This window comes from Armigeres subalbatus, chromosome 3 (assembly GCF_024139115.2).
Source record: "Armigeres subalbatus isolate Guangzhou_Male chromosome 3, GZ_Asu_2, whole genome shotgun sequence".
Classification (NCBI taxonomy): domain Eukaryota; kingdom Metazoa; phylum Arthropoda; class Insecta; order Diptera; family Culicidae; genus Armigeres; species Armigeres subalbatus.
Genome location: NC_085141.1, coordinates 117,386,510 through 117,405,199, shown reverse-complemented (window position 1 = coordinate 117,405,199; position 18,690 = coordinate 117,386,510). Strand labels below are relative to the sequence as shown.

At 42.9% G+C, this 18,690-nt stretch overlaps 1 protein-coding gene across 3 annotated transcripts in view; it reads left to right on the top strand.

Annotated features, from left to right (window-relative positions):
• The window catches only part of LOC134228116 (hybrid signal transduction histidine kinase M-like), a 480,207-nt gene that overhangs the window by 126,953 nt on the left and 334,564 nt on the right, over nt 1-18,690 (top strand). For all 3 annotated transcript variants that reach the window (XM_062709898.1, XM_062709896.1, XM_062709897.1), the window contains exon 3: nt 12,093-12,586. In XM_062709898.1, the coding sequence (XP_062565882.1) occupies nt 12,362-12,586 (225 nt within the window). In that variant the 5' untranslated portion in view covers nt 12,093-12,361. The remainder of the gene's footprint in view (nt 1-12,092; nt 12,587-18,690) is intronic.

Sequence of the window (18,690 nt, the reverse complement as noted above, 5' to 3'; positions counted from 1 at the left end):
TAGAGTAGCTCCTCCGGCATAATCACTTGTCAATTTTCAAAAAGTCATCCCGATCCTGTGGGGCAAGAAAAAAACAATCGAGAATAATTTCTAACAGAAATTGTCGAGAACTTTCCACAAAAATTGAGAAAAATTTCCAACTGAAATTAAGGAGAATATTTCGCAGATACTGTGAAGAATTTCTTACAAATTATGCAGAGCTTCCCACATAAATGGTTCAATTGGATAACATTTGTATCCGTGATGTATCATGTATGATTAGATCGAAAAACTTTCGCAATGGTTTATGCTTGAGTGAGCATTGATTTTCCTAATGAATACATTAATTCATTTTGGTCCTCTGGAGAATGCAATTTCTTGACTCCGGGAGCACGATACTTGTTTGAATTCTGTTATCTTTGAAAACATATGATCCTCTTTTGCTTTGCCTTATTGGTCAATTTGTCGCATATAGAACAAATTCGTTTCATGGTGATAAACTAGTCTTGGGCTAAAAATCTACCAATCTTTACGTGCACTACCCATGAAGAATAGATCGTTTCTGAAAAACCACGCTCACTAGAAAATGTCGAGCCATAGAATCTATTTAGAAATTTCACCGAATTTGAAGGTGCTCTGAAACCCGACCTTCCGCCACACGTCCCACTGATGGCCACCCAATCGCACTTATTGTTGTAATTGAACTTGTTTCCCGTCGGTTACCGCAGCCGAGCCGCTCCGATCGGCAGCAGCCGTGAATGGCTGCTACAACAGTTGGCGCCCAACAAAACGTGCACGTAGGCCAAACCGCTCTCTCAATTGGATGTATCTCGCCATTGCACTGACGTTGGAGCCTTCCCCATGCCGGGAAACCATGAAAGCCGTTCAATTTCCGCAACCGGTGCGAAGAACTCCCGGCAAAAAACCACAGCACCGGCGGAGTGATGGTGCATACGTGATAGCCGAAAAACGGACAGTTTCGTACATTCTGTCCGGGTCGTCAACGGCTACCGCGCCGCATTCCCCACATGCCGGAATGTGTAACAAAACAAACCCTCCCATTCCGATAACGAAAAATTTCCCATATAAATTTACAATCAATTTCCCATATAATAGCTGCGGCCTACACAGTGAGCGCTCCTGCATCATACCTTCAGCTCACCGGACACCAAAAACTCCGGCTTCAATGGTATTATGCGCCCGTTCTGCCTAGCAACAGCAGTCCATACTGCGGGAACCGAGGCCTCGCAAAAACATCGACCGGACCTGATTGAGTTACTACTCGATTCCACTTCCGGCGCCAGCTCCCAGCGCGCTCCCACAAGTAGCTCGTCAATCGAAATTTATTGAACATGTTACTGGTTTCATCCATCTCCATGGATCGGTTCAACAACAGAGAAAAAAACACTGCCAGGCATCACAAAAACACAGCGTGGACCGCTTGTTACGCGAGCCTGATTCGTCGTCGTCGTCGTCAACGGGAGCGTCACCGGACATGCAGATTACTGGCACCCGGGTGGGATCGCTGGCAGCTGTCAAATTTACCACGATTTATTTCGGGGGCAGGTTCCGGGAGGAGGGAGGGGGGCGGATGGTCGCACGTTAGTACATCACTATGTAGGCATTGCCGTTGCATGGCGAATGGGATTGAACTCGAACAAAGCGTCGATGGATGTAATTATCGATGTGAGCACGTTTTCCCGACAACTCTCGGTCGGTTGCTGATGGTTGAATCCGCCAAAATGGGAAACTTCAGCTGGTCGGGAACGGGATTCATGTGCGCTGGCTGTTGTCATAGCGAGTTGGATGAGGGTGTTTTGCATCTGGAGCCGTCAGTTGCCTCATCGTGAAATGTGCGGTAGCACCCGAAAATCACTCTTTTTCTTTTGAAAATTAGAAGTGGGAATTTTAAACAGCTTTTACTGAGCGTGCAAAAATTTACCAACCTGACGGATACTTCCTCGAGAAAATTTTAAGAATGTTCTCTTAAAACTAAATTCTTTCAAAATTCTTTAGAAACTGTGTAGAATTTTTTCCCAAACTGTAAAATTTTTCGCAGAAATTCTGGAAACATGAATTTAGGAGATTGTCTCGCAGCTATTGTGGAGAATTCGCCTCAAAAATTATGGAGAATTTTTTTCAAAACCATGGAGAGTTTTTGGAGAATTTCTCCAAAGAATTATCAACATGAATTTTTGGAGAGTTTTCCAAAATAAGTGTTGAAAATTCTGTACAGAAATAAGTGGAAATTCTCTCCCAAATTATGAAGAACTTTCTACAGAAATTCTGTAGAATTTCCCACAAAAAATCCGGAGAGCCGCTAATGGATCACCGCTTTATATACAGATCTCCGGAAAATACGATTTGTTGATTGCGGTAGCTATTTCAGATGATAAAGCTTGATACGGTCTGACTAATTGTTTCTATCTACCACGTCTTCGAATATTACATTGAATTATTTTCAGTGCTCATACTTTCCGTCTAATTTTGGTATGCCACGTACGCGGTAGGAATGGTTGGATGGGCATCGGTTGCTGCATTCCGATAGACTGAGGCAGAAAAGCTGGTATTGTGTCGATTTTCTCTTACCAGCCCTTTAGCAGCATGGACACTTCTTCATATAGTTCGACGAATCCGAGATAAATGTCGTCTTGTTGCTCGAGTTTGTCTGGAAAAACCTGAGAGACGATTTCCTGATGGTAAAATTTTTGTTGGCATTCTCGACACTTCTTCGATACATTTTCACTTGCGTTGTAGGCTTTTCCCTTTTCCAGGATGGTTTGAATCCGAAACAAATAGCGCTTTGTCAATCCACGACTGTGGATCAACAGTTCATGCTTCTTGTCAGCGGTACTATCACTCTTTGTTTCAATAATTTGTTTTTTACTGTTGTTGTTTTGGGAGGCATATTGACGCACTTGTCTGTCACTGTCTCATAAGTTCAATGAATTGTTCACTTTGATTAATATTTAATTTTCAACTTAGAATTCATTTGGAACAACTGTATTCACCTTCTCCGGGTTCCGCTTCTCTACCATATCATCCGCTAGTCACAACTCGTTGTTTACGTTCGTCGGTTGACGAATCGCTGGATATCGGACAGAACTGGACGGGTGATTGTCCGCATCCATCAAATATCGAGTTCAAAGGATAAAATACGAGAAAGGCAAAAAAATGGCAATGAAATAGTCTGCTTGCGACTGGATTGCTGACTGCTATCTGGGATTGTAGTAAAAACAGAAATATCTCTCGAAGCATTGAATATTCTGATCCGGCCCGAAGGACAAAAAAAACTTTCAAAAAGAGACTGCATAGGTGGTGTGGAAGCGGATCTGTGAGTTAGGCTTAGGACTACTGCTCGCGTTTCCCCAGCGATTGTGTCGGGTTGGAGTAGAAGGGCTGTGGTGGTGGAATGGACCAGTCTTGCTCTACTGGCAGCACCTCATTTTTACTAAATAAATGTTTTTGACATTACATATTGCAACGAAACCACGGAAGACTTCACTTTACACTATGGATTTATTGCATTTTCTCTTCAATTTACTAGACCGTTTCGCAGGTCTTAAATACTTTACTATTATTTGAGCCTTTCCTAGATCGAGAATTGCGCTATTTCATTACTGTGTACACTTTACCCTTTACCGGGCTAGCCAACACTATAATGAACTCTCCGTAACTCAATTTTATGTAACTAGGCCTACCAGGTGTGATCCTATGGGAGGATATGTTCTCGCTTTTCGTACACTGTCCTCCCGTCCTTTCAGCCTAAAATGTCCTTCAGATCTTTTCCAAATAATACTACGCTTTGAACCTTGGCTCCCACTCACATAGTTTTGCCCGAAAGTGCCGAAGCAATTGAAAAAACTTTCAAAATTGTCCTAAAACGCAGCGACTTTATCCAAATAGTTTAATAACCGCAGGACGTTCCATTGCTTATGGATGGCAAACAAGTGTTTCTCTCAACCAAATATCTAAAAAGCGGTCTTCGATCCACTTAAAGAGCTCATAGAGCTGAGGCTTTCATCTAGTGATACCATATAATAAGCATTACCTGCAAATATTTTTTCATCGGATTTTTGTAACTTTCGCACAGCCGAGGTTCTTGGCAAACACATTTTGCAAACTTACCTGAAAATAATCTAAGTCTAATTGGAATATTAAAGTGTTTACATCAATTCTATCGTTACACTCGTTAACAAAGCCGATGTATTTAACAAGAAAGCGGAGAATCTCCACTCGCGCAGCTCTTGCAATTTCTGGCAAAACTGGGCTCGCGAGCTCCTTGAATGACAATCTCCCCCAATCATTCGTGTAGCCGGCTAGCCGCTGGTGTAGGACCGTCCATGCCGGGCCGACACGAGTGCAGCTACAGAACTGCTGGAGCGTTTCAGGTACCTGTATGTCACAGTGTTGACAGTTCTCGTCCGCCACCCGTTGCATCACATGCAGAAGCTTCCGATGCTCGATTTTCCCGTTCACCAGCAGGTAAAGTTGGGATCGCTGCGATGAGGAAAGCTCCTTCATCCCAATATTTCGCCACGCGCGTGGCCAGTCAAGCGCTGGGCTGGACTGTTTCGTTTGGCAGTTCAGTTTCCTGGACGAAGTGCCGACGGATCAGATTGGCGGAAGGGTTTTGTTGGATATAGTGGGGAATTTGGGATAAGTTTGATAGGATCCATTTTAGGTCAGGATTGTCTATAGAAATTGCGGGGCGGGGAATCGCGTGGAATAGAAGGGATTTATAATAAGGAATGGAGTCGATCTCTTTCAAGTGTCTATTGGTGGCAAGACTACGGCTTTTGCACCACAGTCTCGATGTGCCAAACGTGTTCAGCATAATCACCCTCTAGTGAAGTGCGCAAGGACTGCAGCCACATTTGCTGTGAAAACTTGCCCGCCAGCGCATCCCAGTTGAGTGTAGTCATCAGCCTAATCGAGTTGGCGAAGGTAACACCCAGGATCTTGACTACGTTGGCTGTTTGAAGCCACTGGGTACAAATTTCGTTACCTTCGAAAACACCAACGTTCACTGCAACCGTCTTCCGCAAAATCAATTTTGCGCCGGCGGCAAGCCCAAAGCGACGAAATATTTCTCGCTTAACTTTTCAAAAGGACCTAAGTAACATTTTTTCATGAATAAATTTGAATAGCGCAATCAACAGAACATTATGAAAGCTTTTGATTGCAGTACTCAAATTAATTCATGAAAAAAAAATGTTACTTTGGTCCTTTTGAAAAGTTAAGCGAGATTTCATTCAACGCTTCTATTTGCCATGATGACGTCACAACCATGCTGAAATCGTCGGCCTAGGCAACGAGTAGATCATCCCCACACACTTGCTCAAGCCTACACACCAGTGGATGAAGATAGAGCACGAACAGATGCATGGACAACGGGTCGCCTTGCCGCACCGACCGTGTGATCTCAAACGATCGAGAGAGGTGCCCATTGATAAGCACCCGGGATGTGCACATGGTCCGACTGGCTATGTTCGAGAGAAGAGAGATGAGTTCCTCGTTGAACCCGAGCGACCGTATGGTTTCGAAAAGGAACGAGTGCCGCACCCGATCGAAGGCGTTCTCCAGATCGAAGCTGATCAAGATTTTTTTATGTACAGATTATCCGACTTCGTCAGTAGATGTGAATAACCAGCGCGGGGGGGAAACATACATTTTCAGTGCAAAACGTAAGCAAACGAGCACAAATTCCATACAAAAATCCAAGATGGCTGAGTTGGGGATATTGACAAGTCGGATAACCTGTACATAAAAAAATCTTGGAAGCTGATGAGCTTACCAGCGCGACGGTGATGACGGAGACTGGTGATCCGATCTTTCAAAGCGAGAGTGGCCTGGAAGATGTTTCGCTCTGCGTTTGAGCATTTCTGTCCGTTGCTTAGGACGCGGTGGGCCTGCATAATTCGTTCCATCCTGTTTTTCAGGATGCGAGAGAGCAATTTATAATCGCTGTTGAGCAGCGATATGGGCCGGTACGCTCGGGCTGTGTTGTCGCCTCCCTTCTTCTTCACTAACACGATGACGCCCTCCACGAAGGCATGGGGGACATTGCCGTTGAGTGCTTCATTCATAAGCATGTTCAACTCACGGGGGATGACATCGAACATCCGGAGATAAAATTCTCGTGGGATCTCCTCCATGCACGCTTCGTTTAGTGGGTCGTCCGGTGGGATAACACGTTCGCAAGCGAAATCGTTCCCGTTGTTGGCATTGCCGTCATTTTCTGCTGTTTCTTCTGAGTAGAGGCTCGAGAAAAAATCAAACAGATTTGCCTCGATCGCTTGAGGCTCGACGATGATTTCGTCTTCTCCCGTCTGTAACTGCGTGATCGTGGTTTACTTCCGTCTTCTATCCCCCGGTTGGAAGAATGACATTGGCTCCCCTGCCACGTGCGTCTCGTTGATGCGCATGAACATGTGGAAGAAATTACGCTGAAGTGCGAACATTTATCCTTTCAGCCGGTTGATGGTGGCTATGGTTTGTGGCTGCTGATAGTAGCCGTCGTACGCTAGCCGTAGTTTCGCATAAAGGTGCTGGTGCGCGTCGTGGAATTCCTCGAAGACGGTTCGAGATTTCCTTGACTTGACTTGATTTTTTGCTTAGCGTACGACATCCACCATTCCATCCACGACCCGTAGTTTCTGCGCTGGGTCCAATATTGCCACTTATATCGGAACTCGGCAACGTTTTCTTCGGTTAGAAGATGCGATCGAAGAGCCGTTGACGTTCTCGGTGTGGTGGCGGAGATAATAGGCAAGCGTGCCATTGAAGAACTCCTCTCTTGCAGCTCGCTGTGCAGTGCCGGAGGAAGCGTAGACGTTGCAGATCGTTGTGTCGTGCACTCGTAGCGCGATTAGTCGGCTGTCCAGGCTCTTCTCTACGTGAGTGACATGAATATGCTCCTTCACCGCTACAGCTGTGCCTCTCCTTGTGTGGTCCACATTCGCGAAAACGACAAAGCCAGGCAAGGAAAGCTGTTCATTCTCGACTTCCTGCAGACACACGATATCGAGTTTTTGGCTGTTTATGAAGGTTCGGAGTGCGTTCAATTTTGTGGGGTTCGTGATCGTTCCGATGTTGATGGATGCGAGATTGTATGACGTGAGAGCCATTTATGGAAGGAAGTCCACATCCTGCTCGTCGTCACCATCGTGGCATTGCTGTTTCTTGCCGGGCGGGCGTCCTCGACTCCTCGGCTTCGGCTACTTCTCGTCGATGTGGACGAATCGTCTGTATTGTTGCCGGCGGTTCGATCTTTCGATCGCATTGCGTTTGCAGGGTTTTTAAATATGTCAACCAATACCACTTCAGCGGTCTGTGGCTGTGTGCGCATCGACGACGATGAGTTGCGCGCGGATTGTGTTCGCAACGAACTGGGAGACACCGTTCGTGCAATTGGAGCAGCAGATTGGCTAGCAGTTGGGTTGTTCGAGCCGGACAGTTCGGGAAAGCCTCCAGCGATGCTGGTGGTGGAGCAACAAAACGCTGACCTACCGGTTTGGCGCTCGGGTGTTTTGCAATGTTCACCTTCTTCGGTGGTTGTCGTGGCCTAGTTTGCTTCGCCACGTTCGCATAGCTCTTCTGGACAAGGAGCTTTTTGCTCTGGACACACGATATGCCAGTATGCCCTTGATCTTTGCAGTATTTACAAGAGACGATCTGTCCCTTGTAAACAATGTAGGCCTGCTGTCCATCGATCGTTACCCACGAATCGATGTTCCGATGGACTAGCGTTCGAGCCGACCAAATGCCGAACGGTATCCCACCGAACTCGAACCCTTCTCCCCATGTCAGCTCACGCAGCGAAAATAATTCACCGAACGCACTCAAAAATTCCACGATTTTTTCTTCGGGGACGTTTTCTGGCAGGTCGTGCACTTTAACCTCTACACATCCATCTTCCATGGTGATGCGACTTGAACTTGTACTTTTACTGGACTTGTACTTTTTCCCTGCGTGCTCCACTTCATGCTTCTCGTCATGTTCTTGAACTATTCGTTGTGCGGGCGCCAGGTTGTCAACCTTGACGAACGCACATTGTTCACCTCTATGGCACTGTAGTCTCAACACTTCTTCTTTCTTCAGGCCGAGTACTGTGCGGCAAAAGCCGTGAACCTTTTCGAATGACGGCTTCACCGGGAAACTGGAATAGTCAATACGAAAAGTATTTTCTCGCTCGATCACTAAAACGCGCGACGCGGCACGGACGGAATCGAACTGTAACCACTGTAATCGATCAATTGACTTTCCAAGAGCGCAATCGGAAACACGTCTGCACGTCTCAGAAGCTGAGCGGTAACTGGATTAAGAATGTTTGAATAAAACTTTACACTAAAATTCATATCGAGTTTCGCTGTGTGTCCATCATGGTGGAGTATGAAAAAATGGAAGACGGCAATGCACATGTTAGAGATGTAGAAAAATGTCCAACGATAGTGTCAGATAATCTACCACAACAGTTATCCGCGCGAATAATCATCTATCTTTGGCCAGTCTCGGCTATAGTGACGCTTTAAACACTAATCATCTTAGGATTTCCATTCCAGAACGTTTGACTAAAGAAGCTGATTTATCAATTAACTGTCGATTAAATGGCTCTAGCTAAGATTTCAAAATAGTTCCAATTTTGCGTTCTCTTGCGTACTTTCCTCTTTCAATCTTTCGTTAGCAGTTTTTCATAACGATCATGCCATAAGCAAATAATCCATCGAAAATTCCTGGACATTATTCTAATATTACATAATTTTCGTGTCGCATTTCCTTTCCGACTTGTATAACGTGTGAAATTCCAAAGGAGTCGTCCTGGACATCAGTCCAAATACAACAAGAGTCATATGTCACTATCCGAGGAGAATGGTCGATTGGGCGAATACCACTCAGCCGAATAACACGTCACCTAACCGAATTCTAATTTGGCCGAATTGAGCGTTTGGTTGAAACGGTTATTTGGCCAAAAACGGATTGATCAAAAGAAACATACGACCAAAAATGTCTTTCGGCCAAACTGGTCTTTGGCCGAAAAAGTCCTTCAGATGAACTGATCATTTGATCGAAAATGCAGTTTGAGCGAAAAGGTCGTTTGACAAAAAAGCTATTTGGCTGAAAATGTCATTCTAGCCGAACGAGTTATACGACCGTAAATGTCGTGTCTGAACGGGTCATGCGGTGAAAATGTCGTTTGAACAAACAGTAGTGAATATGAGAATTGAGAAATGAGAAATAAAAAGTGAGAAATAGAAAGTGAGAAGTAAGACGTTTAGATTCACACTGCGAAAAGTGAGAAGTGAGAAATAAGAATTGAGTAACCTAGTAGCCCAACTCTGACTAATTTGGTTGCTGTGGCTCGATTTGGTTGCATATATGTCACAAAAACTTGTCTATGACAAGTGTGCTGCTCGGATATGTATCATATGTGGCAAGTACAATGGTTGCATTATGCCCAGGACGTCAAGAATGTTTCACATCCGAAAACATCCTAGACCGGAACGAGTATCGAACTCGCACGCAATCAACCATTTCTACCAAACGGCATTTTCGTTTAAATAACCTATACGGCCAAATGACATTTTCGGCCAAATGGGCCCTTTCTACCCAACGTCTTTTTCGGCTGAATCTCATTTCGGCCAAATTACCTATTCGACCAAAACATATTTATTCAAACAACTTTAGGCCTAGTGGCCTTCGGCCGAACGGCTTTCCGCCAAATGACTTTCGGCCAAATTGCCCTTTCCTTCTATTCGGGCAGCGCATAACTTAAAAAAGCGCAAAACGACTTCAAATCATAGCTTCATCTTCGTTTCAATGTCATATCATTTTCCACCATCTAGTGTTTAACGAACCATCTCTTTCAGTTTTGCTGGAAACCCAATATCGGTCATGCATGACATATCGTAACTCGTGCAGTCTCATCGGCTTCAAATCATTAGACATTTGGTGAGTCTGAAATGTTGGAGTTGTAGGACTTTATTTCGAATATTCCACAAAATAAGCCACTGGTCGTTTGTTACCCTACCATGCAGATGTTTTCTGCTGTTGCAGTACTTTAAAAGTACTACTCTTAGACTAAAACTCTAATTTTTCGTTCATCGATTTTTATTTTAACGCTCTGTGAACAAGCTGTACCTACGAATTGCCAAAATAAATAAGGTTATATGAGAGTTTGCTCTCTTACGTAGTTGCTGAAGGCATGAACTCATCTTGGGTAGCAAATTTGTGGCCCACTGATTTACTCTTGCAGTCATATTCCGGTCTGAAATGGTATCGATTCGAATGGTGGAAACTAATCTGAGCACTTCTTCCAAAACGCTATTAACATAACCTATCTCATCATTTCAACCCTGCAGTCCGGATCATTCTCCGCTTATGATTCGGGGGTTGCAATCCTCTACTCTACGCATGACGCCACAGCATCGTCCGTATACACAAGAGCAATGATGGGCGAGCAGTACGTGAGCAGAATACAGAACCTCAGATCAAGCCCGGCCGGCTGGCGGACCCGTTAGCAAGCCAGCATCCGTAGCCAGTCCATCATTTCGCGCCGTCCGTTGGTTGGTTGTCTGCGAACAGTCCCAATAAATGCTGCACGCAATGGTGGCTAAATTGAAGCGGAATGAACCCGCCGCAGTCGTGTGCTCCCCGCACTGCCGAAGGATGCTGCGTGCTTCAGCGCACCAAGGCATCACTATGTATAAGGTTCGTAGATTTGGGCCTCTTCGACCGCGCGCACGTATCCGCCTCATTATCACTTAAGTTGCCGAAATCTACCCGACCGCGCTCGTGGGGGGATCCATTTAATTGAAAAATTAATACTGTTTACCCGCACAACAAGATGGGGCTCCACCAGAAGACGACGGCGGCTCATCTGAAATGTAGGCCAAATCAGTGTGCCCCGGAGCGGATGCTCCGGGGTGGGTTTTCGAAGCACTCATCCGCCGGGGAAACAATCTGCGAAATCATCCATTTTAAGGGATTATCCTATGATTTATTTCCGTCACGCTTGCCGACTGATTCGCTCCCGGTGACGCATCGACTTCAGAAGCGGAACGGAATTGTCGCTATCTGTTGGGGAAAAAAGTGGTGGATTGCTACTCAATTTCGATCCGAAAGAAATCCGTTAAAATGTGCGGATAATCCACCTGCGTGCAAGTAGAGTTTTTTGCAGTGCAGGCCGCTAGATTTGCTAGTTTTTAAATTATATTGTTATCGATGCAATCGGACCCATATCAGGTTGGTTAAAATCAAATTATCATATAGATGTGAATTGTTTAAAAAGATTAACTTTTCCTGAAATGCTGAAGTAATTTTGCCTAAAGGCAGGCATTTTCTCATTTTCCGTTAATATTGACTCATATTCGAACCAGAAAAGAAAATCTGAAACTACGTGCTCAACTAACTATCGGGTGCCGTTCGATCTTGCTTGCTCGCTCGCTCGGTTCATAATTAAGCCATAAAGTTTCCAATTATCACTCTGCGGTAATTAATCGAAAAATGGTCGCCCACGAAGTGCGTTATGATGATGAATAGCTCTGGTTGGCGTCTACCGCGAACGCAGCGACTACCCCCGAGAAAGAAGAACCGACCGATGGGTTGCGGAAAGCTGATCCCGCGTGCGGAGGAATTTTAATTTCCGCCTCGGAAGCGAAGCAACAGCTGGCGAGAAGCTCGCCATCGCCGACGACGGCGATTTGGAATTGGCAACAAGGGGAAAAAAAAAGAAACGTTCCAATCATCGGTCAGCTGGCACCACGATGACGATGAACGTTAAAGTGGACCGGAAATTCCCTGGTGGAAGCTTGTCAATTCGTAGTCGTTTTTTTTCCTTTCAAGGATACTGACTGGTCGATCACATTTTATGCAGGACATTTGTGGCTATCTATTTATAAATAAAAATTCTAATTATGCGATTAATTTGAATCACGGCCAAAGATATGCGGCGGTTGACTAGAGAAACGAATTTTGTAGAGCAAATCAGCACGGCCGCACAGAAATTGTTTTAGTATATCGCAAAAACTTTATTGTTCTTCAAATCGAAATCTGCAGATCTTTCAAATATTTTCTTATCATCTAATGACCTTTTTCTTCTCTTTTCTTTTCAGGACACTCCAGAAAGTTTACCCCATCAAATAGAAACTTATATTTGCGAGTGCTCACACGGCTGTTCTGAATGCTATCGTTTCCAGTGGTTCACACCAAAGTTCAATTCGTCGCCATTTTCATCGATACTAATCAGATAATCGCAGCACCGTGGCTAATCGCCGGAGGACCTCCATACCTTAGTGGTAGTAGTAGTAGTAGAACGCAGTAGCAATAGTAGTGCAGTGATAGAGGTAGTAGCCGCAGTAGTAGAAGCCGTGCGGCGGCTTTAATGTGGGAAATGTTGGATCCGGATCTAGAGTGCGGTAACGAATGCGGCGGACCGGGACCACCTCCGGAGTTTCGGATTCCGCCGCCACCACGGCCGCCCTTCCTGGCCGAACTGAGCAACTGCAACGAGGACGGTGGCGTGGGGGGTTCGGTGGCGGCCATGCTCGGACCGGGCGGTTCCGCTGCCGCTTCCTTCACCGATGGGGACATGTGCGAAGCGATACCGGTGAGTAGTTTTTGGTGGAAGTCTAAATAGCAATGTCCGATTGTTCTGCAAACTGTCACACATGATTGAGCCTATAATTCATAGTATTGAGTAAAGAAAATAGTTAAATCGAATATTTAAATCCATCGATCGTTGTATATTGATTAGGGTTTTTTTTTGCTATCGTTTCTTCCGTTCAGATGATCGTAGGTTGAATCATAGGGTCATCTTTTCTTTAATCTTACTCTTATAATATTTATTAACATGCTGTATGTACCCGACCTTACTCGTACATTTTGTCGATTTTTCGAGCCCGAAATTGTTTCGTTGTTCAGTCTGGGCCATAGAAACACATTATCTGAAGTTTTCAAAAAAAATTGTGATTCAGAAATTCGGTGCCGTTTGGCCGAAAGCCATTCGGTCAAAGGCCATTCGATCGAAGGCCACTAGGCCGAAAGTTGTTTGGTCGAACAAACCATTAGGCCGCAGTCCATCTAGTGGAACGGGTCATACGGCCGACAATATCGTTACCCGAATAGGACATTTGACCAAAATTATGTTTTAGCGGATAAGGCCATTTGGCTGAACGGTCTCACTTATCACTACAAAAAGTAAGTAGTTAGAAGTTAGACGCATAACTTCTAACTTCTAACTGCCAAAGTGAGAAATTAGAAGTACGAAATGATGAGTGAGAAGTGAAACGTGTTACTTTCACTTCTTACTGCGAAAGTGAGTAGTATAAGTGAGAAAAGAAAATTGAAAAATTACACAAAAGTGAGAAGTAAAACTTCTCATTTCTTACTAATCAGTTCTCATTTCTCACTCCTCACTCCTCACTTCTCACTCGGCCGACATTTACGTTGGAATGATCCGTTCGACCATACGATATTTTCAGCCAAATGACCTCTTCGGTCGTATGCCCGTGCAAAGGCAAATGATACCAAATTAAAAATGTATCAAATTATCCTGATAATCATTTTGATATTGAATTATCATTCATGTGATTAACTGATAACTGAATGATAGCAAATTTTATTAACAATACAGATTTGACTAATTTTTGTTTAATTTTGCATAATTCAAATATCGAACCAAGTATACTATTCATTCATTCAGTCATAAAAGTGATAGTGTGCCCATCCATCCGCCACAGCACCAACAACGGTGGTCGGTTTTAGTCGGAGTCCACGTGCAATTCGTCAGCGGTTCCCAACCAGCGGCGTGGGACTTGGCTTGGCTGAGAAGATAATTGAAGAAAATGTGTGCACACTACTGACAATTTTGGAACTGCGCGTGTGTTGAAGTTAGTGTTAAGCAGAATAAGCTCACATTTCACGACCGTTTAAAAATTTAATTGTAATGGACTTGCTAGTGAGCAATAGATTGTGTTAACGTATTTGTTTGTTTTTTTTATTCAATAAAATCGTAATGAATTTTAGTCGCGTCGCTGAGTTATGATTGGCTCCGATGATTTTGCTGTGCGTTCCCACGACTTACCACAGAGCTTGAACCGGGCAAACTTTTTGTAACGGGAAGTTTTGCATCAAGCATTAGCTTGATTGGCGCTTAAGTAAAACTTTGAACAACGGAGTAATCTGAATTCGCGGCTCCCTTTGTTGATTATAAATTTATTGGTGGTCCACCAGGGAAGGAACGTTACAACTCCACCAGAAGTTTCTGTTTGATCAGGCAAAAAATCTTCGTTGGCTCTCGTATTTGTTTTTTCCGTTGCTGATTGATCTTTCTCACGTCTGCTTATTTTCTCCAATTAATTCATCCACATCTCTTGTGGATTATTTTATCAAATTCAATCAGAAATCCATTGATCAATTATCCATTTTATTAATTTACCGATTACCGATTACCAATATTATGCTGAAATTCACTTTCAACATTCGACTAAATATCCATTCCACTAAATGTTCTTTCGACTGGAAATCGACCAAATGTGCATTCAACTAATTGAAAAGGGCGTAACAGCCAAGATTTATTCATCCTTATTCTTTGTCCACATGTATAGATATGTGTGTAGACGAAGATTCAGAAGGAATACTTTTAGCTTTTTCCGCCCTTTACAAATATTGATCTAGAAATGTCCATTCGATTAAATGTCTATTCGACTAAACGTCTATTCGACTTAATGTCCATTCGACCAAATGTCATTTGAATAAACGTCATTCGACAAAATGTCATTCGATGAACTGTTCCAATGCCGAAACCGGATTGTTATCAATAAGTTATCCAACTTTGATAAGAAAATTATTTTGAGCTTTTTAGTGGAATGTCTTCACTTGTCATAAGACGAGTTTATACCATCCCATTGAATTCCACCACTTGTATCTTGACTCGACTTAGTCGTCGACCTCAAGTACGAGACAGTGAAGACGGCCTTACTGTTGAGGTCGAAATACGTATCTGTCAAGATACAATTAAGTGGTGGAATTCAATGGGATAAACTCGTCTTATGACAAGTATCCAACTTTGTTCAAGGGACCTGTTCGGTCAAATAACCTTCTCTGCTGAACGACCATTTCGGTCAAACGGCATTATTGGCCAAACGACTTTTTCTGCTATATGACCAGTTCGTCCATATGTCCTACTCGGCCATATGTAACTTACGCCCAAACCGGTTTTGAGCCTAATAATCGTTTCTGCCAAGCGTCCAATTCGGCAGACAACTTTTGGCCTAATGTTTTGTTCGACCAAATGGTGTTCGGCCGTATGAGTTTCGGCCGAATTATACGTTTGGCCGATAGTTATTCAGTCGAATTCCATTTGGCCCGATAAAGAACGTTGTTATGCCGAAACACGGTTTGACCGGATGGGACCTGCGGTCGAACTGGGCATTTGTCCGAAAATTCGTTATGCGGAATACGTTATTTAGCCGAATAGGCCGTTTGACCGAATTGGTCGTTTGCCAAGTAAGTCATTTGGTCGAAAAAGTCGATTGATTTAACTTAATGCCTGAAGAAGAACGGTTTTGCTGCAGACATAATTACTGTGCTCCGTATTCTACCAGCAGTTCTACTTCTTCCAAAGTTGTTAATCTGAATTTCGATCACAAGTGCCGCCGATTTAAAAACAATATTTCCCAGCTACCATGCAGTATTTTAGCATTATGAGACAGTCCGATTGAAAGTTTGTTAGTAGTTTGGATATGCTGCATCTGGATTATTGCACAAAAGAACTAATCCTGCATGTTACCGGACAATGGAAGCTGATACGCTTAGACAAAAATAATCACACGTTTCACCTAGCTAGCTGCAAACTGGCCTGCATTGAAGATCCCTACTGCTGTCACAAGGGATCACGCTGTCATTGGTCAACTTTCCCCGCTGAAAATATGGGCCACCAATCTCAAAAGAATCGAATTTGGAGAAATTGTCAGAGAATAATTCAATGAACAAATGCACTTGTCTACCGATACATCAAGAAGTTGAACTGGAGTTTGCTGCGTAATTCTCTATTCGGGTCTCCATAAAAGGAAAAGGACAAAAGGTCGAAAGGACAAAAGGTCGAAGGGACGAAAAATCTGAATAAAAAGGTCGAAAGATAAAAGGTCGAAGGTCAAAAGGTCAAAGGTCAAAAGATCGAAAGATCAAAAGGTCGAAGGGACAAAAGGTCAAAAGGACAAAAAATCAAAAGGACAAAAGATCGAAGGGACAAAAGGTCGAAACAAAAACTCTGAGTCAAAAGGTCGAAGGGACACAAAATCTCAGCCAAAAGGTCGAAAGTAAAGGTCGGTTGTAGGATAATTGGTCGAAGGACAAAAAGTCGAAGGGACAAAAAGTTGAAAAAAAAATCTGAGTAGAAAGGTCGAAGATCAAAAAGTCTAAGATCAAAAGGTTGAAGGTCAAAAGGTCGAAAAGACAAAAGGTCGAAAGGTCAAAAAGTTGAAGGGACAAAAGGTCGAAACAAAAAATCTGAGTCAAAAAGTCGAAGGGTCAAAAGGTCGAAATGGCAAAAGGTCGAAAGAACAAAAGATCGAGAGGACAAAAGGTCGAATGGTCAAAAGGTTGAAAAGACAAAAGATCGATACAAAAAATCTGACTCAAAAGGCTGAAGAACAAAAAATCGAAGGTCAAAAGGAGGTCGAAAGATCAAAAGGTTGAAACAAAAAATCTTAGTCCAAAAGTCGAAGGGAAAAAGGTCGAAAATAAAAAGGACAAAAGATCGAAAGAACGAAAGATAGAAATTGCGGTTGTTGAACAAAAGGACGAAAGTCAAAAAGTCGACGATAAGAAATCTCGAAGGTCAAAAGGTCGAATGTCGAAAAAATAGACAAAACGTCGAGTGTTGATCAACCATTCTTTTGCTAAATGTGTAAAGGTGTTTATTTATGTTTAACTTTATTTTCAATGTTTTTTTCTTTCTTTTATTCATAACCCTTTCTTTCGAGTTTCGCATTTTTTTATTGCATATGAAATACCAATAACACCTGATAACATTTCATTCTAGAATTTTCCTTCTGTTAAAACACAAGGAATTCTTCAGACGCATATTGTAAAATCAATATTTTTATCAAAGTATTGCTAGGCTTTAAAAACTTTAATTGTAATTCCTGAAAATATTTCTTCACTCATTTTCATCAAAATGATCATTCATAATATATCATTTGTGCTTAACATTCCATACTTAATTTTTTTTTGCAATTCTAAATTGTTCAGATTTCAAAATTGGTTTTTTCAACCTGTTTTTCATTCAACCTTCTGTTATATTTTCGACTCTCTTTTGACCTATTGAATTTTGACCTATTGTCCTTTCAATTTTTTGACTTTCTACCTTTTGTTACTTCTCATTCTCATTTCTCACTTTTTTATATTTAATTTTTTGTCACTTACTTCTCAATCCTCCTTTCTCACTAATTCCCATTTCTCACTTTTCATTTTTCACTTCTCACTCCTCATTCTTCATAGTGAGAAAATAGCACTTAAAGTAAGATGAGAAAGCTTCATTTAGCTATCAGGTATCAGAACGTCGACTCAGGAGGCACGTTCCCCTCAATTTGGAAGATTTGTTCCATCGCCTTCACTGGTCTTTCTCATCATTTACCTGACGGAAAAGAAAGTGAAAAAGGGAAAAGGAAGTGGAAGTGAAGTTGGAAAGGAGAATGGAACAGGTTTCTAGAGAAGGAGGATACAATCAACAATACATACATACGATGCATTTTGTAAAACGCAATGAAACGCGAAGCATAAAATATACTGGATAAGTCACACAATGCAAATGCATATGGTATACCATTTATAGGAAGGCCAATTATGTAGACTCACACGCATTAAGCTAGGGACTAAAGAGAGGTGTCACAAAAACATTGAGGACGTAACAATGGACGAACGCGAAAGACGGAACACAGAGTACACTGTGAAAATCGCATAATGTGAATCCATATAGGTGACAATTTGTTGAAAAACTAAGTAAAAAAACATATTCATAACCCCACCCTTATTTTACCTCAAGTTGAGATTAAACAAGAGTAGCTGAAGCCAAACGTCAAAGACGAAACACAGAGTACACTGTGAAAAACGCATAATGCGAATCCATAAAGGTGACAAACACAAAGTACATTGTAAAAAAACGCATAATGCGAATCCATATAGGTGGCAATTTGTTGAAAAACTAAGTAAAACACATATTGATATCCCCACTCTTATTTAACTACACGTTGAGATTGAATAAGAGTAGCCGATTATCTCGGAGAAGCAAAAAGTCAACTACGCCATAGCTCCGGTTAGCGCAGCGAAGGCTAAATACTGTGAAGGGGGTCCTGGTGCTTCACAGGCTCCGTTTGCGGTTAGGTTCTTATTAGACTCCCCTAACCATTCATTCGTAGGCACGGTAAGCATAAAGCCGCATCACACCGAGAATTAGGGGTCACCTGTATGGTGGACTTTTACCACTGGAACAGGCAATCTGTAACGTTATTCTTAGCCAGATAACCAGCTGCCGACAACACACGGCTATCCAGGCTGTTCGTGGAAAGAAGTTGACATTGACTTTACATCAACTCTCAATGTGGCCGAACAGCCAGCCAGCTTCTCATTGTGCGTGGATAAAACGAATTAGACGGATGTTCGATGCCACATTCTACTTTTGGCCAAATTACTTCTCATTCTCATTTCTCA